The 25,851-nt window shown below is 41.2% G+C and overlaps 1 protein-coding gene across 2 annotated transcripts in view; it reads right to left on the bottom strand.

Annotated features, from left to right (window-relative positions):
- Nucleotides 1-24,999, bottom strand: part of LOC308248033 (nuclear body protein SP140-like protein) — a 71,683-nt gene extending 46,684 nt beyond the window's left edge. Inside the window, exons 1-5 of one of the 2 annotated variants that reach the window (XM_080667955.1) lie at nucleotides 24,724-24,999; nucleotides 6,470-6,629; nucleotides 5,846-6,014; nucleotides 2,743-2,826; nucleotides 1,387-1,449 (exon numbers count right to left, since the gene is read on the bottom strand). In XM_080667955.1, coding sequence (XP_080524081.1) covers nucleotides 1,387-1,449; nucleotides 2,743-2,826; nucleotides 5,846-6,014; nucleotides 6,470-6,629; nucleotides 24,724-24,755 — 508 coding nt within the window. In that variant the 5' untranslated portion in view covers nucleotides 24,756-24,999. The remainder of the gene's footprint in view (nucleotides 1-1,386; nucleotides 1,450-2,742; nucleotides 2,827-5,845; nucleotides 6,015-6,469; nucleotides 6,630-24,723) is intronic. The other variant, XM_080667956.1, reaches the window with a different exon arrangement.
- Nucleotides 25,000-25,851: the final 852 nt, after the last annotated feature.

Below are 25,851 nucleotides of genomic sequence, written 5' to 3'. Positions count from 1 at the left end.
ATTATTATTAGTTTTTAAATTTAGAGAATCATTGATTGGCTGCCTCCTGCACCGCCCCCCACTACTGGGGATTGAGCCCACAACCAGGGTATGTGCCCTTGGCCGGAATCAAACCTGGGACCCTTCAGTTCGCAGGCCAACGCTCTGGCCACTGAGCCAAACCGGCTGGGGCTATCACCTCCATTTTATAAATGATGAAACTGAGGAACAAAGAGGGAAATCCACTTCCCAAGGTCACAGGGAAGAATTTGAAGCCAGCTATGGGTCACCAGACTTCCTGTTCTGACACAACCCTAAGGCAGAGGTCAATCCCTAGTCTCAGTGGCTGAACTTGCACAAATAGCCAAAGTCTCAGCTCATTCTTTGTTCTCTGAAAAATGTGGTTGATACACCACCATTGTATCTTTTTAATCCTCACCTGAGGACATGTTCATTGATTTTAGAGAAAAAAAGGGGGAGGGAGGGAGAGAGAGAGAGAGAGAGAGAGAAAGAAAGAGAGATATTGAGAAAGAAATTGGTTGCCTCCTTTATGTGCCCCAATTGGGAACTGAACCGGCAACCTAGGTATGTGCCCTGCCAGGGAATTGAACCCTCGACCTTTCCATGTACAGGATGATGCTCCAAGCAACTGAGCCACACTGGCCAGGGTGATATACCATCATTTTAAGTGTTTGAGAAGATTAAATAAAATATTGCCTATATCACTATAAGGGATATTGTGACTGATCAGAAAATTAACTCTTTATGATTAATATCTTAAATTTATAATATTTTAAATCATTTAATACCATTATTAAGAGTGTTATAGATTAAGGGAAGGTCAAGAGTTGTAAACAGTGGCTATTGATTGCTAAATTACTGAAGTACTTTTTTAGAGGCTGGTCAGGTATTTGGAGGGCAGCTCCAGGCCTGCTGCCCCAGAGATGATGAGAGAGGGTTTGCTCAGGAGGCACATGGCGTCCATGGTCCTGTGTGAGGGACCCAACAGGTGAGAGACCCTGGCCCAGGAGGAACACACTTATCACCCCTACCCTACCACCCTTGCTACAGTGCTGGCCACAGCTGGATGTGACGTCAAAGCAAGACTGCAGCCAGATTCAAGCAACACAGAGGCAGAAAACTGTGAAGCCAGGTGCATGGGCAATAGGTCCAGGTCTAAGTTGTCAGGAGCTGGCAGTAAGTGCATTTAAAAAATATGGAAGGAGTGACCTTCCCAGGCAACTAGGAAAATGAAGACTCTGTTATCTAAATCCTTGGAGAAATTGCAGAAGCAAAGATGGACAATTCTGGGTGATCAGTACTACAAAGAAGCAGCCCTCCCAACATAGCACCTGCCGGATGGGACAAGAACTGCAAAGGGTCACAGAACTGTCAACAGGAACAGACCGTTGTAATTCGAGAGATGTGAGCAGATCCAGGTCAGGTTTTGATACGAGTTTTCACCAGTGCCTGGGAGGAAAAATGGGAAGTTTATTTCAGAAATGCCATTCTCCCCAAATTCCCCTTTAATCGTTATAAAGTAGGAATTGAGGATGCCCTCCCTCAGGTATCAATACAGAGCCCATCTGGACCTGGAGGATTCCACCCCACTCTTATAGTCAGACCCAAGTCCCCCTTTGGACTGAAAGCGCCTTGGCCAGTCCATCTCACTAAGTATTTTCCATGAGCACCTTAGGTGACTGGAAATGGCTTTTCATGTCAGCCATGGCCATAGTGAACCTGTTTTTGTTCCCACAGTTGCCCCTGACTGGTGGCCTTGCTGTAGTTCCTACAAAGTCCTGGTGCCTCATTGCACCCTCTTCACACCATACCCTCCCTCCCTATGTCTGTTTCTCTGTCTTGTTGGCTTTTTCATGAGGTTCAGTGTCTGATTCTCCTGTACTCCTTCCAGCTCCTAGTATTCTTCTTTCTGTGTTTCTCTCTGCATATATTTCCCTATTTTTGTTTCATGCTTCTGGTTTTTCCATGAGATTATCTGGGTGTGTGCAGGGTTAAGAACATAGGCTCTGGATTCAGAATGCCTGGGTTCATCTTGCTCATTTGACCCCAGTCCAACTACACATACAACCAGCCAACTACACATAGATTTTAGTCTCCTAATTGCAGAAAGAGTACATACGTAATATTAACTTCTAATGGCAGCTGTGAGCACTAAGTCCACAACTGTCAGAGTAAATGTTCAATAAGTGAGCTCTTAGTAATATGGTTGTTTTATTGTGTCCTTTACCCCTTTCTTCTGTCTTTCATTTTCCCTCCTTCTTCTCTCATAATATGCACATTTCCTCTCTTCTTTCTATTACTGCCCATCTCCTTGAATATTCCTGCTCTTGAACAGCATCCCCCACATTTGAATCAGCCTCTTCTTCTGTCATTATCAAGGATCTCCTATGTGATGTTGACCTGAGGTCCATAGTTCCTAATCCTATATAGCTTCACACTGATCTTCTCCTACAGGTTCTCTCTAAATCACAATTACTTCCAGGTTAGCATTGTCTTTAAATCTGGTTTCCTGACACATTGCGTTCCTGTTCCTTTGTCTTGTTTATTGAGCTAATGGTATCTTATCATAGCTCCTCCTCCAGGATCAGTTTCTGGTAAGATGCTCATATAAACAGTGCTCCCTGCCTTCTTCATGCTCCTCAACAGTTCTTCTCTGATTCCCAAATTCCATCAGGACTCAGGGCCCATCTCCCTTTCTCCTTTCCACTTCAGATGAGAATCAGCTTTTATGTTTGCAATCACCTTGTTCAAGACTTAGTTGGGTGTTAGGGTCCTCCACACTCTCTTCTCCATCATTTTCTTGGAAACAAATGTTCTCATGGATCGCTGAGAAGATGGAGAGAAAAGACACTTAGAGATTTCCATAAGAGACCAGGGACATCATCCCAAATTTATGAGTTTAAGAATTTCTAGCCCTTGGGTCACTCAGAGCTCATTGGGTCTCCATCCTCATGGTAAAGTTCTCCATCATTGCTGGGACAGAAAAAAAGAACCCCCAACAAGCAACTATTTATATTTCGAACACAGAAAGTAGCCACTCAAATGTCAGGATAAAGGAATTGTGAAAATATAGTAAAAAAAATCATATGGTTGGGAAAAAAAATCAAAATAAATACTGGAAGTTAAGTGTGTTTTCTGAACTGTTCCAAATGTAATGAAGAAACAGAGGGGTTTCTCAGTAGAAGGACTAGGGTCCTAGAGAGATCCTTGTGATGAAGAAAAAGCCCAACAGCTTTAAAGATGGGCTTGGAGAAGAGAAGGGTTGGACTTATTTGGGTCAGGGAGGATGAGTTTTTCCCAAAGAGAGAGACCAGAGGACACTGGTGGAATTAGACAGACCTCCTGGGGGATTGATTTCAGAAATAAAGGAAGGACACTGAAACTGCAAGCAGGGAATGAAAATTTCAGCACTGGAAGATGCCTCTAGATTCCTGGACCAGGGGCAGGAGGCTGCAGTGAGGAGGGAGCAGGGGTCCTCAAACTATGGCCCGCGGGCCACATGCGGCCCGCCGAGGACATTTATCCGGCCCGCCGGGTGCCGCTGCCTATCCTGCCTAGCAGCCGACTTGTCCCGGGCCCGCAGTGCACATAGGAATTTGTTCATAGTGTTTTTTTAAAAACTATAGTCCAGCCCTCCAACGGTCTGAGGGACAGTGAACTGGCCCCCTGTTTAAAAAGTTTGAGGACCCCTGGACTAGAGCATTAACTTAGGGCCCCTGCATGTAGATGACAAATAAATGTAAGGAGGAAGTACATAAACTGAGAAGTCTGGGTGTGAGTGTCTATGGGGAGTCCAGGGAGGAATGAGGCACCGTGGAAGAAAATGAAGGCTATCTTAGGCCAATAATGGGAGCTCCTATTGGGACCATGCCCATTGGTTGGTAGATGAACAAGACCGTGGGAACCACAGATTCTTTGTCATTCCAGGACATGGCTATAAATCCAGGAAAAATCAGGTGGAAGATAGGAAGAGAACATAGGGCTTAAAGCCCAGAAATGGTGAAGGTAACCTATGGGCAGGTGTTCTGATGAGGGGTTGAGCGGATCTTTGAATGGATGAAGGTGGAGTCCAGGCAGTAGGGGAGTGTCACATCCCAAACCACAACCTTTAGCTTCTTGAATTTTGGGTGGTTGACCTGTAGCTACATGGGCAGCAGAATATGGGAGGTGGAAGCTGCAGCCTTCCTCAGAGGCAGGTGGGCAGCTGCTGGTGTACGTGTGGGTCACCCCAGAATGGGGAGCCTTAGAAACCGAGGCATGTGATTTGGGTGCTAAGCCCTGGGGAGGGAAGTTCCTGAACTCCATGGAGAGGATCAGAGACCCTAAGATGTAGGTAGTAAAGGTAACTGCCATTCCCGTCTTACCCATGTCTTGGGACATCCTGGTTACAAATATAATATTTATTTGAAATTTGTGACTGGGTATTTGACTTCCTTTATCTCTTTTCTGACTAAATGACTTGCTGTAACGACTTTTTTCTTCATTACATAAGACTGCTATTGATACAATTCAATAAGCCACATGCTTCATATCTACTTTAAACTATTTCCTTGTTTACAAACCTCTTAGTATCTCTTTATTGCCTACTTATAAACTTCAAATTGCTTAGCTTTATATACTAAACTTTGTAAAATCATCTTCAAACTTATCTCTCTTGAATTAGCTCCCACAGTCTACTTCTCACTCTCTGATTGAGCCAAATCAAATTTGTCCTTGTTTTGAAGACATACTAGTCCTTTTCACACTCATGTCTGATCCCAGAGCATACACCCTCTTAGGACATATGACCATTTTTCTTGTAATATCTTTATCTCTTATCTGGAGAACTCCATTGAGCCTCCATTGGAATAAAAAGTTCACTTAGGCAAGTAAATTATCTATCTATCTATCTATCTATCTATCTATCTATCTATCTATCTATCATCATCATCATCTAGATATAGTAGAGAATTCTCTTAACTGGATACCATTAAAAAGTATAAATTATGTCTTCTTAGAAAGTCATACCTTCTTGAGAATCATACCTGTAGTGTTATATAGCATCAAAAGTAGTCCCTGGGAGAGCAATAGGTTTTGTGATTCTATGACTAATGTGTGTTTCACCCATTGTGAAGAAAGTTAATAAAACCATTTCTTGTTCTTTAAGAGCAAATTTGACTTTGGGTTAAATTTCTTGCTTATTACTCTAGACAGCTGATGAAGGTGGCCTCTCTTCTGTGTCACTAGGCCAAGACTGAGCTTATGATAAAAAATGACCTGTGACTGTAGGTAGATAAATTGGATGTATACTAGGAAGGACTATATGTGAACTATAAGCCATTTATGATCTTCCTTCAATGTAGTGACTCTTATAACTCAGCTCTTCTTTGTGGGGTCCCTGAAAGTTACAACTACAGAGTTGTTACATGAGACATTGACTCCCATGGGCATGGTATGGCCAAATCACAGTGGATCCCACAACTAAGCTGTCACTTGTGGTGGGTGGTAGTCAACTTGGTGGACTGCTGTGTGGACAGCTTCAAGGGGTCCCACAGAAGAGCAGCAACTGATGCTGCCCTGTTGGGATGCTGAGTTTCCTGACATTTGTCTTTCTAAGTAGATCTCATGCCACCATGGCTCTGGCTGTCCTGTGACCCTAAATGCCTAGTTAAGCAGACCTGCAGATGGGTGTTTATATTGTAGCCATTTTATCAAAAATTTTGAGAGGCTCATGATACGTTTGTTTTCTTAACTGCTATATCCCTACTGCCCAGCACTGTGAGTGGTACATAGTAGGAGCTAAATATATACTTGTCAAAAAAAAGTTATTCTTGTACAGGAAGAGGTAGATAATAAACCTAATTACCATTTTCAAAGCTTTTATAAATGTTATTTAAGTCAGGGTATTCCTGTTTGTTGGCCTCACTGAACAATGCTTCCAGGAGTGGCAGGTCAAATGTCTTCTCCAGTTCTTCGAGCACATTGTACACTACTCTCTGTACAGGGACCAGGTTTCTACAAGATTCTTGACAATCCTAAAAATAATAAATGGAGAAAATATAAATATGGACTTCCAAGTTACAGAAGAGCCCTAGAAAGTGATTTTTGTTGTTGCTAATCCTCACCAGAGGATATTTTTTTTCCATTGCTTTTCAGAGAGAGTGGGAAGGGAAGGAGGGAGGGGGAGAGGGAGAAAGAAAAAATCATTGATGAGAGAGAGATACATCAACTGATTGCCTCCCGCAGGAGTCCTGACTGGGGCTGGGAACCTGCAACCCAGGTATGTGCCCTTGACCAGGAATCAAACCTGCGACCCTACAGTGCTCAGGGAAACACTCTAACCATTGAGCCAGTCAGGCCAGAGCTAGCAATTGATTTGGTTGTAACTGTGTTACAATTTCCCTGCATAGGTATTTTCTCATGTAAAATTTAGAATTGCTATATATTTGTACGACTACTAAGTCCTTGTAACATAATAAATCTCACTTACTTCATACATTTTATTGGTGATGAGTTCACGGTCACGAAGAATCTGAAGGAAAGGAAATCCCTTTTTTATTGCTCTTGAAATCTCCACCTTATGTCTTTTGAAGTGCTTGAATATAATATTGTAGATAAAACGGTCTACGCTCTGATCTTCTGTGGACATCCTAGGGAGAAGAGATACCATGTGAAAATGGTTATCAAGATTCTGAGATGCTTGTGGAGGTGGTTAAGAGAAATAGCACCCTGCATTATAAAACTAGTTCATAACTGAAAAGTTGTGGTTTGATAATGATATAGAATAAATTTAGTATTTCACAAGAATATCACCATTTCTTCTGCGACTTCTGCTTTGTGTTGTTATAAATCTACCTCTGCTTTGTTATATATGTGAATTTTTTTATGTATTTAAACTTCAGAAATTGCTGTTGTTTCCAGTGAAAGTAATTGTAAACCTGAGCCTATAATTCTGGTTCTTAGTTGATCATTTTATTACTATGATAACAATGTTTTAATCAACATCTTGCATTTCTAAATGTTATGAAGACTCATAACATATTTTTGTCAAACCAGAAAAGTACCCAATAGGCATATACACATCAGGTAATAATAATGTCACATTATTGTTTCAAATTCCTGCAAGAAAATGTTTCTGGTTAAAGATGGGAGATGAAGAGAAGCATTTGTCTTCTCTTTTATTGAAAACCCTACTAAAATGATAATGAACGAATGTAGGTGGAGGATACTCCCAGCAGTCAGGAAAGCAACTGCGTGCCCTGTGGGATCCTAAAGGCAGTGGAAATTGAATGGGAGACATGGTGCTTAATACCAGCATGTCATTTGAACAATGAAGAGCAGAACAACCCCACAACCCACAAGCTGACCGCCCGGAGCCAGGCAGCTTCTCAGAGGCAAACATTGCTGTCCTTTTATCAACGTATGTTAAGTTGCCTGTTACTGGATTCGTATATAGAATAATACATTGTGTATGCTTATGTGTCTAACTGCTTTTGTTCATTATCTATGTTTTTGGGTAATTAGAAGTTAGTTCCTTTTTATTGTACAGAATACTCCATTGGATGTTTTCACCACAATCTGCTTACTTATTTTCCTATTGATGAACATTTGGATTGATTCCAGTTTGGGACTAGTGTAAATAAGGCTGCTGGCAAGATGTTTTCATTCCTCTTGGAGAAACAGCTAAAATTGTAATTGTAAGGTCATTGTGTAGCAGTATGTTTAACCATTACAGTATCTGCCAAACTGTTTTTTGAAGTCTATAAGAAATATCCTTTCCAATTTTAGTCATTCTAATGTGTGATGTGCTATCTCAAATAGCTTTAATTTGTATTTCTTTAATGACTAATACTGATGACATTTTCATATGCTTATTGGCGATTCATGTATCTTTATGTATTATATATCTTCATGTAAAGTGTCTGTTCAAGTTTTTGTCCTATTTAGATTATTGTGTTGTCTTTTACTCCTTATTGATGTGTAGGAGTTTGTTATATATTACGGAAATAAGTGGTTTTCATTTTTTTAGTTTTTTTTTTTTTAAAGAGGTTATATATCTGAAATCTCAGGGCAAATATGCTAAACACCCTGCTTTTAGCAATTAAAACTGCACAACCCCTACCTCAGACATCCACCCCCGCCCACTACCACACACACATACACACAAAGTGAATCATGTTCACTCCATGGGCCCAGTGATCTGTCAAGCTGCCTTCTCCCATCATTTGGAAATGCCAACTCTGGTTCCAGCTTATATCCTTTCAAAGACTTAACTACAACAGGTTATAGAAGGTCTTGATGTCAATTAAGGAAAGATTATTTTGGTTTTCTAAGTCTTTTGCTTTCCACATATCTTTTATTTATTTTTTATTCTTTTTTTTAATCCAAAAAGTGTTTATTGAGGGCACTGTCCTTTTGAAAAATATTATTTGTATTGGTTTCAGGTATACATTATAGTGATTAGACAATCATATACTTCACAAAACATTCCCCCAGATAGTTCCAGTACCCATCTGGCACAATATCTTTTAAAATCAATTTGTTGTGCTTGCTTCGGCAGCACATATACTAAAATTGGAACGATATAGAGATTAGCATGGCCGCTGTGCAAGGATGACATGCAAATTCATGAAGCATTCCATAGTTTTGTCAGGAAGAACCTGGAGAAGGCGGCCTCATCGCTGGAGTACACCTCCAACATAGACACTGACCCCCTGCCAGGGTAAATACAGCCGGCGGGTTGGGGTGTCTTTCTGGCGGAGGTGTCAAGGGGACTCAGGCGGGCTCGGGGGAGTGCTGCGGGGTCTGGGATGAGTCAGAGTCATCAGGGTGGAGCCCCCTGAAAGTGTCCCCTGGAAGCCGTCACCATGTCTTAATCCTTATGCTGGGAAGTTGTATCCTTATCATTGTGCTGGGGATGGGAGTGACCATGGTTGGGGGTTGGCATTTGAAAGGCCAAGGGTGGGGGTTCATATTGACTCAGTGATGGGGTGGGCACACTGAGCACAGGGAGACACAGTGATGGGTGATAGTGGTGAGTGTATCCGGATGGGTGATCAGGCATGGTTCCCTGGCACATCCGGGAAGGCCAGGCAAACCAGCTTCCCCTTGTCACCTTTTGTACTCTTTTTATCATAAAATCCAGGTAATCCTTTATCTTCTTTGGGACCCATTTCACCCTTTAATCTTGGCATTCCATGAAGCCCAGGAAAACCAGGAAGTCCACAGTCATCCATCCTATATAATAAAAGCCTAATATGCTAAGTGTCTGGTTGTTTGGTCGTCTGTTCAACCAATCAAATCATAATATGCTAATGATATGCTAAGGCCACTCAACCGCTTGCTATGATGTGCACTGATCACCAGGGGGCAGACGCTCTGACCGATAGGTTAGCTTGCTGCTGGAGTCTGACCGATGGGGACTGAGTGAGATAGGCTGGACGTGCCCTGGAGCCCTCCAATGGTCCCTCCCTAGCTGGCCAACCTCCCACATCCCTCCCTGGCCCCAATCATGCACCGGTGGGGTCCCTCAGCCTGGCCTGTGCCCTCTCGCAATCTGGGCTGAGGGACCTCCCCCCCGCCAGTGCACAAATTTCATGCACCAGGCCTCTAGTATATCTATATCTATCTCTATCTCTATCTCTATCTCTATCTCTATCTCTATCTCTATCTCTATCTCTATCTCTATCTATCTCTATATCTCTATATCTATATCTACATCTACACCTACACCTACACCTACACCTACACCTACACCTACACCTACACCTACACCTACATCTACATCTACATCTACATCTACATCTATATCTATATCTATATCTATATCTATATCTATATCTATATCTATATCTATATATCTATCTATATCTATATCTATATCTATATCTATATCTTTTAAATGTTTTTAGTGATTTTATTGAAGGGAGAGGGACAGAGAGATTGAAACATTGAAGAGAGAGAAACATCGATTGGCTGCCTCCTGCACAGCCCGCACTGGGGATAGAGCATGCAACCTAGGCATGTGCCCCGAAACCCACATTTTAAATATCTCTGTATTATGTTTGGGCCCTTTGAGCCATAAATCTCTCTGGTATAAAAGATATACTAGCCCTGGTTGGTTTGGTTCAGTGGATAGAGCATTTGCCCACAGACTGAAGGGTCCCAGGTTCGATTCCAGTCAAGGGCACGTATCCCTGGTCCTGGTTAGGGTGAGTGCAGAAGGCAATCAATTAATGTGTCTCTCATATTGATGTTTCTCTCTGTCTCTCTCCCTCCCTTTCACTTTCTAAAAAAAAAAAAAAAAAATCAATGGAAAAATAGCGTCTGTGAGGATTAACAAAACAAAACAAACAAATAAAAAGAAATGCTAGACTGAGGTTAGGTCCGAAAATCTGTGGATGGAAAAAAAAAAAGTGGTTCTGTGGAAAGTACCCTCACAGGGTCCTCTGATCATGAATTCCTAAGTGGGCAGGTCACTTCTCTACTAAGAGGCTTATCTTTTTGTTTTGTTTTACTTTTCAGAGAGGGAGGAGGGGAGAGGGAGAGAAACGTGGATGGGCCGTGAGAGGCTCACCTTCACTCTCAACAGCCCCCATGCTGGTTCTCTGCGAGGTTGCACCTGCTGTGGCTTTAAGAGGCTCTGTGCTTCCTGCCTCTGACATCAAGGGAGGCAGGGCCCAGAGGGTTCACTTACCTTTTCCCTCCCCCGAAAGAGGATGTGAGAGAGGAAAGGGGAGGAGATGAAATGGAGTGACCCAGGATGGGAAGAGCGAAGTTCGGAGGAGGGCCCTGAGTGAGAGGGAGGCTGACATGGGGTGAGCGTGGGCATGGGCACCGTGTGTGCATGTGTGTGCATGTGTGTGTGTGTGTGTGTGTGTGTGTGTGTGTGTGTGTGTATGTGCGGCTATGCAGGCATGGCCTTCCTCCCCGTGGGGTGTGTGTGTCCTGTTTGTACACTTATGATGACAAGGTGGGGATGATCCTCACCAGAATTGCTGGAACCATACTTTGTTCTCTTCCCCACTTCAAATTATGCTTCCTTGAAATCTCAAGCAAAACGCAAAGAATGGGGTGAGTTCCTGGCCAGTCCGCCTAGGGAGGCCAGATGGGGTCGTCATCACTAGGACAGCCCAGCTTTTTGTGGGCAGAGAGCACACATGCTCGGCTTCTGCAGTGGCCAGCCCAGCTTGAGGCCATGCCTGCCCCCAGGAGTGGCCTCCCTTCACAGAACAGAGCTGTGATGCAAGGCAGTGGGTGGGGCCGGGCTAAGCTGAGTTTTGGTCCCATAGTTCCCTGGAGCCAGGAGTATTCCTGCAACCTCCCTGAGACCATCTGGAGGCCACACCCACATCAGTGCTGGCTGCCCTGGGCCCCGACACAAGTGGACAGGGTGGCCTCTGTCCACCTACACACTCAGGTGTCCTCCCTGCAGTGTCTTTGTTATACTTTTAGCCAAACTTTTTTTTTTTTTTTTTTTTTTGCCTCTTTTCTGTTTTAAAATGTGATAGTTGCTGAGGCTGAAACCCCTGGCTCCTAGAGAAACATTGGCTCAGAGGAGAGGGACCATCTGACCTGACAATTCCTGCCTCCCTCACACCAGCTCCTGGACCCTAGTTCCATTGTCCTGGCAGCGGGGACAGTGGGCCACCAGCCTCTCGACCAACGTGGAGGGGCCCCGGGTGGCTGCTGGTCCAGATATGAATACCTCGGAGTCCCCGTCCCTCTGTAACTGTCTCGCCAGATCTGTCTCAACTTTGTACTGTTGATGCGTTTCTGAGTCTGGGATATGCACCTTTGTTTATAATAAATGCAGACATTTGGGGGAAAAATCAATTTGTCAATTTTTACAAGGAAAGCTTTTTGGATTTTTATAGCCTTTTGCATTTTGAAACTATAGAGAAATTTGATGAGAACTGACATTTTAACAATATTAAACTCCAACCTACTCCTATGCTCCCAATCCCATAACCTAGCTCTCTTTTTGCCATGTCCTTACTACTCCTTAATATATTAAGTCAATTAGTTATATATTTTATTTTGCTTTTATTGTCATATTCATTGTCTTCTCTCAAAATATATAAGCTATAAGCATAGGGATTGTGTCTGTTTTGTCCTTTGATTTTTTTTTGGGGGGGGTACTTGATACACATAAGGTGATAATCAATATTTATTGGTTAGATGCCTATAAGTGCAAAAGTTTTTGTTGAGGCAAAATATAACCATAACAACGTAACACTGATCCACCAAACCTGAAAACAGTTTGATGATTCATTCAGCTAAATGGTTGAGTAAATTATGGTGAATTCATATTGCTGGATACATAATTATTTACTTCTAGTATTTGAATGGAAAGGTATAGTTTTATTGATGAATGAAAACATAAATTTCATATTAATATGTTATGATTACATTTTTATACAAATCAAAGTAATAAAAGTCTTTTATTTGTGTGTAAAGTTTGGAGCAAATGTTGGGAAAGGGATGCAATGTTATACCCAGGCTGTTAACATTGGCTTAGTTCAGAGTGTCAGGATTTCACCCCAGTCCCTTCAGTTCCTTGTTTTATCATTTTTGGTAACATCAGAGGAAATAGGAAAAAATAGGGCCAAAGTAAGACTTTAGAACAAGTATATTTAATACCCCTATAGCTTATGAGATAATATAGTTTCTGTAAAACAATTGGCTGGGAAATTTAGAAATTTAAAAGTTGATTTTCTAATTAAAAAATAAAGGTAGGAAAATAATAAAATTTTTAGGAATAAATTTAACAAATGGAACACAAATCTGTTGTTGTTGTTAATCCTCCTCCAAGTATAGTTTTCCATTCATTTTTAGAGAGAGTGAAAGGGAGGGGTAGAGACAGAGAAACATTAATGTGAGAGAAACACATGGAATGGTTGCCTTCCACACATACTCCAACCAGGGAAGGGCATGCACCCCAACCAGGGCTGGGGATTTGAGCCTGCAACAAAAGTATGTGCTCTTGCTCAGAATCGAACCCAGGCTGATGCTCTATCCACTGAGCCAAACTGGCTAGGGCTGGAACACAAATCTTAAATGCTGATAACATCAAAACATTGCTACGAAAAAATTAAAGATCTAAATAAATGGAAACATTCCATGTTCATGGATTGGAAGACTCAACATATTTAAGATGGCAATTTCCTCTAATTGATTTATAGGTTCAATGCAGTTATCAAAATCCTAGCAGGCCTTATTGCAGAAATTACAAAGCTGATCCCAAATTTTATGTGGAAATGTGAATAGCCAAAACAATTTTGAGAAACCAAGTTGGAGGACTTATACTTTCTGATTTCAACAGTTATTATAAAGCTACAGTAATTGATACATTAATAATACTGGCAGAAAAAAAATATATGGATCACTGGTACAGAATTGAGAGTGAAGAAATAAACTATGTTATTGGTCAATAGATTTTCAATAAAAAATGCCAAGACAATTCAATGAGGAAAAGACAGTCTTTCAATAAATGGTGATACGATATTTGGATATCTACAGCAAAAATATTAATTTATAACTTTACCTCACAGAATATACCACAATCAACTGAAGATAGATCGTAGTCCTAAATGTGAGAGTAGGGCCAGTATACTGGCATGCGTCTATGTGGTCACACAAGGCACTGTGTTTGCTCTAATGCTCTGTTTTTACAGTTTTGAAATTCTTAATGATTTGTTGCCTGTGTGTTTGGTGTCAAATCCAAGAAATTATTGCCAAGAACAATGTCAAAAAGTTTCACAGATTCAGGCTAAACTAGAGAACATTATGCTAAGTGACACAAACCAGTCACAGAAGGATTAATACTACATGATTCCACTTATATGAGGTATCCAAAACAACCAAAGATAACAGAATAGCAGTGTCCAGGAGTGGGAGAGAGGGAGATGGGAAATTGTTTTTCAGTGGGTATAAAGATTCATTTATGAAAGATGAATATGTTCTAGAGATCTACTATAAAATGGTACCTATAGTTAACAAGCATAAAAAAGTTTTTGGAGATGATGAATATATTTAGTACCTTGGTTGTGGTGATGGTATCATAAATGTATGGATATGTCCAAATTCATGAAGATGTATACATTAATGTGCATAATTTTTGTATTTAAAAATATATATTTTATTGCTTTTTTACAGAGAGGAAGGGAAAGGGATAGAGAGTTAGGAACATCGATGAGAGAGAAACATCGATCAGCTGCCTCCTGCACACCTCATACTGGGGATGTGCCCGCAACCAAGGTACATACCCTTGACCGGAATCGAACCTGGGACCTTTCAGTCTGCAAGCCGATGCTCTATCCACTGAGCAAAACCGATTAGGGCAATTTTTGTATTAAATAGCGCAATAAATCTTTAGAAAACATAGTAATTACATGTTTCATATGATGTTACAGGGAAACTAGCAAGAGGCAAGCCAATTTGGGTTTTTGAATTATGAAAGGATTCAGGAATCAGAGGCACCATTACTTCAGAAGACAGGTGGGGAGGTGAAAAGCAAAACTGGCATATTGAAGCTCACAAGTCATCTAGAGGCATCCATTCATTAACATAGCCCTAATCAGGTGTTCATGTCTCATTTCTAAATGGATACCCAGTGGATGCCTGATGGGATCTTTGAGAACAAACAAATAATGGGGCAGGAGCTGAGGAAAAATGAACTCTTAAAAGAACATTGGAAGAAACAGATGAATTAAAAACATTATCATCCTCAGTAATAGAGAGAAAATATTAGATTTATTAAAAAAGAGCATGATATAACCCTGGCCAGGGTGGCTCAGTTGGTTGAGCATCATCCTATGCACCAAGAGATCACTGATTTGATTCCCAGTAAGGGTGTATGTCTGGATTGCAGGCTCGATCTTCAGTCGGGGGTATGCAGAAGGCAGCCTATTGATGGTTCTCTCTCATCACTGTTTCTCTCTCTCTCTCTCCCTCTCCCTTCCTTTCTCTCTCTAAAACCAATGAAAACACACACACACACACACACACACACACACACACACACACACAAGAGATTGTATAGGAGAAACCAAGATGGCGGCATAGGTAAACATCTAAACTGCTGCCTTGCATAACAATTTCAAAACTACAACTAAAAGACAAAACGGACATCATCCAGAACCACAGGAAGACTGGCTGAGTGGAAATTCTACAACTAGAAGGAAAGAGAAAAGCACACTGAGACTCAGAGGAGCTGCAGGAGGCAGAGGTACTGAGACGCGCACGCGAAGAGGACTGGCAACTGAGTGCGCAGCTGGCTTTCTCAAGCGGGAGGGAGACAAAAGCTCCCGACTGCTCTGAACTCCAGTTCCAGGCAAGACTCTGGGGACCCAGACTCATATGAGGTGAAACTGGACTGTCAGGAAAGATAAAAGCACACTGAGACTCAGAGGAACTGCGGAAGGCAGAGGTACCAATGCGCGCGTGTGGAGAGGGCGGGCAACTGAGTACGCAGCTGGCTTTCTCAAGCAGGAGGGAGACAAAAGCTCCTGACTGCACTGAACTCCAGTTCCAGGCGAGACTCTGGGGACCCAGACTCATTCAGGGAGAAATTGGACTGCCTGGCAGAAGGCGTAACTTGAGGGCAGCTTTCTCTCAGAGGTGCTTGCAGCGATTACCATGGGACACTGAGACACAGGGGCCTATTAGGGCAGGGCTGATGGGAAACCAATGCTGTCTGCTCCGCCCTGAGACTCTGCCCCATCCAAGCTGAGCACAGAGGCTTTTGCAATTCTTGTCTCATAAGGGTGTCTCCAGCACAGAAGTTCTCCCAGCATAGACACAGCTGATCCTCACAGCCAATTGGCCTGGAGGTCAATTCCTCCCAGTCATACCAACAACAATCAAGGCTTAACTACAACAAGACTGTGCACACAGCCCACAAAGGGGTGCACCAAGAGTGTCCACATCAGGTAACTGGGGAGGCTGAGCCACTGGGTCCTATAGGACACCTAGCATACAAAGCCACTCTATCAACTCAGGGAAGCAGCCAAAATGCAGAGACAAAGAAACAGGTCACAAATGAAAGAAATGGAGGAAAGCAAACGACTGGATATAGAGTTCAAAACCATGGTTATAAGGTTACTCAAGAATCTTCTTGAAACCTCTGAGAAATTTAGTGAGACCCTTGAGGATATGAAAAAAGACCAACTAGAAATTAAGCATACACTGACTAAAATAAAAAATATTATACAGATATCTAACAGCAGACTAGAGGATCCCAAGAATCAAGCCAAAGATTTGAAATACAAAGAAGCAAAAAACACCCAATCAGAAAAGCAAAAAGCAAAAAGAATCCAAAAATATGAAGATAGTGTAAGGAGCCTCTGGGACAACTTCAAGCACACCAACATCAGAATTATGGGGGTGCCAGAAGAAGAGAGAAAGATACTGAAAACCTATTTGAAGAAATAGTGATCGAAAACTTCCCCCACCTGGTGAAAGAAATAGACTTACAAGTCCAGGAAGCACAGAGAACCCCAAACAAAAGGAATCCAAAGAGGACCACATCAAGACCCATCATAATTAAAATGCCAAGGGCAAAAGACAAAGAGAGAATATTAAAAGCAGCAAGAGAAAAACAGTTAGTTACCTACAAGGGAGCACCTATATGATTGTCAGCTGATTTCTCAACAGAAACTATGCAGGCCAGACGGGAGTGGCAAGAAATATTCAAGGTGATGAAGCAAGAACCTACAACCAAAATTACTCTACCCAGCAAAGTTATCATTCAGAATTGAAGGTCAGATGAAGAGCTTCACAGATAAGAAAAAGCTAAAGGAGTTCATCACCACCAAACCAGTATTATATGAAATGCTGAAAGGTATTCTTTAAGAAGAGGAAGAAGAATAAAAAGGTAAAGATAAAAATTATGAACAACAAATACATATCTATCAACAAGTGAATCTAAAAATCAAGTGAATAAAAAATCTGATGAACAGAATAAACTGGTGAATATAATAGAATCAGGGGCATAGAAAGGGAGTGGACTGACAATTCTCGGGAGGAAAGGGGTGTGGGGGGTGCGGGAAGAGACTGGACAAAAATCGTACACCTATGGATGAGGACAGTGGGAGGGGTAAGGGTAGAGGATGGGGTGGGAAGCGGGTGGAGGGGAGCTATGGGGGAAAAAGAGGAATAATTGTAATAATCTGAACAATAAAGATTTATTAAATTAAAAAATAATTAAAATAATTAAAAAAGAGAGATTGTATATAGAAACTAGAAACACCAATCAGAAAGGATATATGCACCCCTATGTTCATAGCAGCACAATTCACCATAGCTAAGAGTTGGAAACAGCCTAAATGCCCATCAGCAGTTGAGTGGATTAGGAAACTATGGCACATCTACACAATGGAATACTACGCTGCTATAAAAAAGAAGGAATTCTTACCATTTGCAGCAGCTTGAATGGATCTGGAGAGCATTATATTAAGTGAAATAAGCCAGGCAATGAAAGAAAAATACCACATGATCTCACTCATTTATGGAAAATAAAGAACATTATAACCTGATGAACAAAAAGATAGATACAGAGGCAGTAAAGCATCGAACAGACTATCAAATTACAGTGGGAAGCCTGGGGAGTGTTGGGGAAGGGGGGAAGTGATCAACAAAGGACTTGTATGCATGCATATAAGCACAACCAATGGATACAAGACACTGGGGGGTTGGGATGAGGGCATGCGACAGGGGGTAAGGAAGGCTGGGGGAAGGTCAATGGGGGAAAAAGAGGAGATATATGTACTACTATTTGTAATACTTTAAACAATAAATAAATAAAATGAAAAAAAAGGAGAAACATAAAAAAGAGTTGTTAGAAATTAAAAATATGGCAAAAAAGAAAAAATTATCAAAGATTGCCAAGAAAACACAAAAACAGAAAGCTTGTAGGGGATCAACCTAGGAGACCTAATATCCAACTATCAGGAATTCCAAAAAGATAGAAGAGAGAGGCAGAAGGGAAGAAATTGTTGAAGAAATATTGAAAGTAAAATTATGTGAATTGAAATGAATCAGTTTCCATTTGAAAGAGCTCTAAAGTATCCAGAACAATGATTAAAACCAACCTTCCCACCAGAGCAAATTATCATGAAATCAAGTGATTAAAGAACCAGAAAGTCTCAGAGTCAAAGCAAGTAACATACAAAGAAAGAATCAGAAATCAGAATGGCAGCAGAGTTCTCATTAGCAATACTGTAAACTGCAAGACAATAGACTGAATTAATTTCTGGAATAGGCCTTTTTCCTTACCAAATTTTCATACAAGTGTGAGGTCAAAAATAATCATTTAAAAAAATCCATGAATGATCTTAAAATATATGCATACCTTCTATGATATTCAGGAGGCTATGGATAATGTGCTACTCAAAATGAGGGAGTAAAATAAGAAAGCGGAATACATATAATCCAAAAAACAGAATGCAACCTGAGAGAGATCAAGCTTCAGAAGGTCAGCCCTGGTGGCCTAAAGCAATCAGAAGTAATTAGAGCAGGAGAATAAAGGGTTCCAGGAGACCTTACTTAGAAAATAAACAGAACTGATCAATTATCTAATGTGTCTCACCATATTGAGAAGAGTTTTTATAGTTCTGTAGAGTGTTTGGGAAGAATTGGTAATGAGGATATACAAAATCCAAGTATGTGTGTGTGTGTGTGTGTGTGTGTGTGTGTGTGTGTATACATTCTTATAAAAGACACAGGAGGATAACATTGGCAAATTGGAGTACATACAATTTTTTAAATGTAATTTTTGAGTAAGGTGGAAAAGTAAAACTAGACTAAAGATTAATCATATATATATATCTCTATATATCTATATATCTTTCTATATAAAAGGCTAAGTTACTGACTGTCTGACTGACCGGCTGGTACATATGACACTCACTGGCAATTTAAAAATAAATGTTGACTTGCGCATGCGCGATATTTGTCCCCAGCTGACACTGGTCTCACATTTAAATGAATTCAAAGACAGTTTCCCATGATGCCAGCATTTGTGATGACTATTAATAAATCACAAAGACAAACTCTAGACAGAGTAGGAATATTCCTACCTGAACCCCTTTTCAGACATGATCAGTTATATGTTGCTTTCTCTCGAGTTTGAAGAGCGTGTGATGTTAAAGTTAAAAATGTTAAAGTTCATCACAAGGGAAATTAGTCAAGCACTCTGAAAGTGTTTTTACTCTTAATATGGTATACAGGGAGATATTAGAATAAATTTAATCAATTTATCAGTCTTTGTTTTTATCAATGTTGTTTTTATATCAAGTCTTTGTTGTTCGATCCTGTTGTTGTTATTTATTCATTAATCAATTTATATATTATTTTCAAATACATTTTACTAATTTTCTTTCATCTCTGATACTTATATTATAGAGAAAGAGTGAATAGTGATATTAAAATATTTCTTCTAATTAATTTCCTTTCAATGTGCACAAATCCATGCATCGGGCCACTAGTAATATAATAACTATGTCTGGTGACAGTTGCATACTGAAAATAACAGTGGGAACATTTTGTAAAGTATATGATTGTCTAACCACTATACAGTACACCTGAAACTAATACACAGTAATATTGAATATATATTATAATTTAAAAATTAAAAAAGTTGCAATTTAAAAAACAAAAAAGCCTGTGGTTTAGTTAACACTGATGTACGCTTGTTGGCTTTTCAGTTTTGAAAATTATACTATAACAGTGTAAAAGGATAACATCACAGGAAATGAAACTAGGTGTGCAGTATACAGAAAGTTCTGTAGTAACTTTACACCTTTAATGTAAATATAAAATTATTCCAAAACAATCATTTATTTAAAAATTTTTGCAAGTGAGAATAGTAGAAAAAGTAGAAAACAGGATGAGAAACACCTCAAACATTGAAAATATCAGAGGCCAACTACAAAACTTCTTTAATCTGTGCAAGTTTCCATATTAAAAAAGAAAACCCACAGCAAACATTACCCATAATGGTACAATGAGAAAAGCGTTCCCTTTGGGATTGGGCTTAAGGTACAGATGATTACTATTATTACTTGTATTCACCATAATACTGGAAGTCCTGGCCAACACAGGCAAGAAATAGAAATAATAAGTGTACTAGTAAGGATCAGATTTGTAGAAACAAAACTGTCATTATAAATATATTATGTAAATTAATATGTATATATTTCTCCAAAGTCATTAAAATTAAAAAGAATTTGGCAAAATTTTAATTTACTTTTATATATTAATAACAAACAGCTAGAAAGCTCATTTTAAATTATGTAGATTTAAAAGCCTAAATATATCAAGTATTTATAATAAATCTAGCAGAAGGAAAAATATAAATTTTATCAGAAAATATTTTTAATTAACAGTATACATATGCCATATTAATGAGATAGAATACACAATATTATACAGATGACAATTCTCTTTTAATCAATCCATAGAATCATTACAATCCTAAAAAAAATATCCAAACAAGATTTAGACATGCTGATTTGGAGATGCAAAGGGTCATGACACTTTGAAGAAGGAAAGAGGATGGGGAGATGTACTCTACCAAGTGTCAAGAGTTCATATGGAGCTATGACAGTCAGTAAGGCACAAGGAGAGACTCTTGTGGGCCAGTGGCAGAGAAGAGAGAGCATAGAACAGACTCTGCTCCTGTGGCCCCTGGGTAATGAAAGGGCAGTAGTGCAGAGCAGAGGGGAAAAGGATGGTTAACCCAGATGAGGACAGTGCAAACTGGGGAAGAAGGGAGAGCTGCCTAAGTCAAACATGCCTGAAATGGTCTGTAAAACCATGGCAGGCACGTGAGAAAGAGAGTGTAGCAATACAAGTGTGGTGATTGGGGAGTGGGGTATTGAGGGATGGTTGGAGGTGAAGAGGACATAGAGGGGATAAATGGTGATGGAAAATAAACAAACAAACAAATAATAAATAAATAAATCTATATAGATAAAAACCCAGTGGCCATAATGCCGTAATGACCAAAGACTGGCGTGGGTGGGCGGGGCCACGTGATTTTGTGTGCTGGGCTTCTAGTAAATAAATAAATAGAAAGAAAGTGAAGCAACACAGGCACCAAACTGCAGACAGGGTCAATCTGGAGGAATAACCCAGAGGGTGAGGAAGACATCCCCAAAGCACTTAATATCACAGAAACAACTAAATAAAGCAACTATGCACCAATGGGCTGATAAAATAACACGTGGTTTACAGTCAAGCTTGCATAAAGTTAAAAAATAAAATTAGTTCTGTGACCATTAAAAAATAATAATTGAGGGAAATTAAGACACCCCCTCAAAAAAAACACAACCAACTTCAAAAAATATCCTATTTAATTAAAAGGTAATATGCAAATTGACCGAACGGTGGAATGACTGGTTGCTATGACATGCACTGACCACCAGGGGGAAGATGCTCACTGCAGGAGCTGACCCCTGGTGGTCAGTCCACTCCCACAGGGGGAGTGCCTCTCAGCCACAAGCCAGGCTCACGGCTGGTGAGTGCAGCGGTGGTGGCAGGAGTCTCTCCCGCCTCTGCGGCAGCCCTAAGGAATGTGGAGTCCTGAGGGCTCCAGACTATGAAAGGGCGCAGTCTGGGCTGAGGGACCTCTTCTCCCACTCCTCCCCAGGTGCACGAATGTTGTGCACTGGGCCTCTAGTTAGATATAACAAGAAACCAAAAAATGACTAAAAGTTAAATAACTCTTATAGAAGAAAGGTTTGAGACAACAGAAAGTAAAGAGAGAAAGAGAAGATTTATTAGGGACAGATAAAGCTGTGAAGGCTAAAGTTGTACCAATGGAAGAATAGTTTTGCCCCAAAATTAAATAAGAATACATTTTTAAAGATAGTAGAGAAGAAACTTTCACTGAAGTAAAGGTAGAGTTGACTCTGCCACCTTAAGAACATGAGAACTATGGTTGAAGATGGTGTGCATGGAATTCACCAGTAACTTTCAGCATCACTTCTATTTATTCATAACTAGTAGCCCTGCTCACGAATCCATGTGCCAGTAGCTCTCTGTGGGGCCTGGCTGCTCTGCACCTGCTACCCAGAGGCTGTCCACAGCCCAGAGGCCCATCCATGGCTGGGCTCAGAACGCTTGTCTCGTAGCCACGGCAATGAAGCAAGCATTCCACCAGGCCACTCACGCTCTCAGCGGCAACACCCCCTCACCCCCCCTCCCCAGGACTGGGGGACTCCAGCAGGGCTGAGAGGACTGGGCACCGCCATCTTGTGGCTATGGGCACCACCATCTTTGTGACAGAGTGGTGGTTAATTTGCATATTACCCTTTTATTAGATAGGATAACCAGGGTGTATTTATCTTATAAAAAACAATATTATAATAAGTCTTCAAATTTCAAGCTTTATAAGTAGAAGTCACCATAAACAAAATTAAAGAAAAGGAAAGTAAATTTATAACTTTCATAATTAACAAACCCTCCCTTATCATCAAAGAAAGGACAATCTCTTCAACTAATAGCACTGGCAATAAATAAGCCAGCAACTCACCTAAGAGGCAATTTAAATGACCAATAGACACAAAATACCTCCACCTCCCATGTAATCAGAAAATGCAAATTAACTAAATGAATCTGTGAAAATGGGTGTTGGGAGATGATTCATCTTATTTGCTATTGCTAGCAGAATATATTGGTTCAGTTCCTTAGAAAGGCAGCTTGGCAGAATATGTAAATACATAAGTATTAGTATTTTTTGCCTCAACAATTTGATTTTTTGGTTAGTGACACAAGACAAATTCATATATCTATAATAATAAAAGGGTAATATGCTAATAGATGTCCTTCCAGACAAAGCCAGGGCCCAAGGGAAGCCTGGGTCCCAGGTGCCAGAAGCCTGTGCTGGCAGGGCACCTGGGGGAAGGAAGGCCTACTCTTGCACGAATTTTTTGCATTGGGCCTCTAGTGCATACACAAGCAAAAAAGAGAAATACATAATTGTTGTTATCACAGCTTGTTGAAATGACCTAAGTATCTGTCAATGGAAGAGAATGGTTTAAAAATTATGGCATGTTACTGTGGAAAACAGTATGGAGTTTCCTCAAAAAATTAAAAATGGGACTCCCATTTGACCCAGTAATCCCACTTCTTAGGAATATAGCTTAAGAAATCGGAAACACCAATCAGAAAGGACATATGCACCCCTTTGTTCATAGCAGCACAATTTACAATAGCTAAGATTTGGAACCAGCCTAAGTGCCCATCAGCAGATAACTGGATTAAAAAACTATGGTACATCTACACAATGGAATACTATGCTTCTGTAAAAAAGAAAGAATTCTTTATCACTCGAAATAGCATGGATGGAACTGGAGAGCATTATGCTAAGCGAAATAAGCCAGTTGGAGAAAGATAAATATCACATGATTTCACTCATATGTAGAAATAATGAACAACATAAACTGATGAACAAAAATAGCTCCAGAGACAGAGAAGCATCGAATAGACTGTGAAACTTCAGAGGGAAGGCAGGGGAGGGAGGCCGGGCATAAGAGATCAACTAAACGACTTGTATGCATGCATATAAGCATAACCAACGGACATAGACACTAGGAGGGTAAGGACGTGTGTGGGGGGTGGAGGTGGCTGGGGAGAGGTTAATGGGGGGAAAAGGAGACATGTAATACTATATGTAATACTTTAAACAATAAAGATTTTTAAAAAATTAAAAAAATAAAACTTCTTTTAAAAAAATTAGGGCATATTGATTCCATGGAGTAGTATGCAGCTTTAAAAAAGAATGGAGGAGATCTGTATGTTCATTCATGTGAAAAAATCTTTAATATTTTCACTACTAAAATAACAATGCAAAATAGCATATATAATATAATCCTCTTTGTTAAAAAACAAAACACAAATTATGTATTTAGGAAAACCAGTTATATGTGTAAACACAGAGAAAGAGACATGGAATTCTGTGCCCACAACACTCAAAAGGACCGTGACTGACAGCTTAGGCAGGTGGCAAGTGAAGGGGAATTTCCCCTCTACACACTTGCATGTCATTTGAAATTTTATGAGCAAGAATGGAAAATGTAATTCTTTTCTATTAAAAAAGGTTAAACATATTAAGTAATGTTATTTCTGACCCATTACTAGAGAAAAAGATGGGATTTCTGGCCTTTGCCTTGTTAGAGGTATAACCCATTACAGAGCAGAAACTCAAAGTACAGATGAAAATACTCAGCCTGCACTAGTCTTTCATGTCTTGGCCCTTTCTTTTTCGTTTACTCCCTTAGACCAAGATCCCTGGAGGGAGAGTCCAGAGCCCCAGCCAGAGAAGGGAATAGGCCTGGAACTGACCCGTCCTTAGCTCAGGTATGAGACCAAGGCACCCAGAATTTTATATTTTCTAAAGTACCCTGTTTGAAAAAACCTGAAGGCAGAGGGGTCCCGAGGGAAACGAGAGGGTTCAGAGGTCATGAGAAAATAACAAATTGCATCAGAAAGGACAGCCGAGTCCAGATGGCCCACAGCTGAGCAGTAGCTGTAAGACAAGAGTCCTGTGAGTTGTGGCAGCTGCCCCTTTGCAGTTTAAAGATCTGATTCCTTCACTAGTATTCCTGCATTTCATTACATTGCACACGAGTGTTCTTGTAAAGCAGGATGAGGTCAAGGTTTAGACGAGTGTCTAAAGACACTCACTAAAGCAGCAGCACAGCCAGACAGAAAGTTAAAGGAAGGAAGACAGAGACTGACCTGGTGCTGAGGTCTGTGCCCTCACTGGCCATCGTCTTGCCCTGGGCCCTTTCTGGGCCTGGAGCCCTCCTGTGTCCCCAGCCTCTGTCTAGCGTGGCTGCCCAGGCCTAAGCAGGAAGTGTGTACAATCATCCGGGGAGAGCTCCTCCCAAACGGGGAAATTAGAAGTGAAACTAATTTTCTGAGTATTTTCAGACATGTCTCTCTCCTTCTGCAGCCCCACAGTAGTTCTCAGCCATCAGGACATGTGGCAGCAGGAATGGAGGACAAAAAGGGACAGTCAGGACCAGGAGGCAAGGGGAGGAGGACCCAAGGGGAGGGGCAGGGCCAGCCCCCAGGAGTTTTCTTGTTTGAGCAATGACTCCAAAAACAGGAAAATAGCCTAGCTACGGCGCCTGGAAACCTGGAGAGCAGGAGAGGCAGCGACTAAAAAGAGATAGGGGGCAGAGAAAACACCCAGGGGACGGGCTTCCTTAGCTTCACCAGGAGCAGCTTCCATTCAGACCACACTAGGGGGCTGAGTCTCTGGCCTGGGAGACCCTGTGGGGACAGGGTTTGTTCCGGAGAGGAGACAGAGTCCCGGGCCTGAGAATTTAGGTGCAGGAGGAATCGGAGGTAACAGCATCAGCAGCCACTGGCCCAGAGGATGAAGACCTGGCATTCTGCGGATGCAGAAATGGAGAGGAGGCACACCTGGGACCCAAGTGGGAGCACTCAGGCCCCACACCAATGTCCCCTTCTGGGAGGTGGCCCATCAGTCAGCAGGACTCCTGGCCCCCCTGCCCTCCCTTCTTCCTGGGGAGACTCTGAGGCTGGGAGTTCTGTGAAAGTGAGTCTGCTCCTTGGTGGGTCTCCCTGGGCTCATCCTGCTGGAGGGGCCAGGGCTCTGTGCTCCTCCGAGCTCCTGTGCACAGGGACAGCGGTCTGGGGTATGGGGAATGTGTGTGGTTGATTGGAGCAGCCTTGGGCCTTGTGGATAAGCCCAGTTCAGGGGTTCAGATTGAGGAATTATTTTTTGACACACATCCAAACCATGTCCCCAGCTTTTATGAGGAAGAAAGCTGGTATTTTGCTCCCTATCTGTCTCATGCTTTTGCCTGTCAGTTGGTTTGGAATTCAGGTGGAAAG

This window comes from Plecotus auritus, assembly GCF_963455305.1.
Source record: "Plecotus auritus genome assembly, chromosome: 5".
In the NCBI taxonomy this organism is placed as follows: Eukaryota; Metazoa; Chordata; class Mammalia; order Chiroptera; family Vespertilionidae; genus Plecotus; species Plecotus auritus.
The sequence above is the reverse complement of the archived record's forward strand: the minus strand, read 5'-3'. Positions and strand labels throughout refer to the sequence as shown.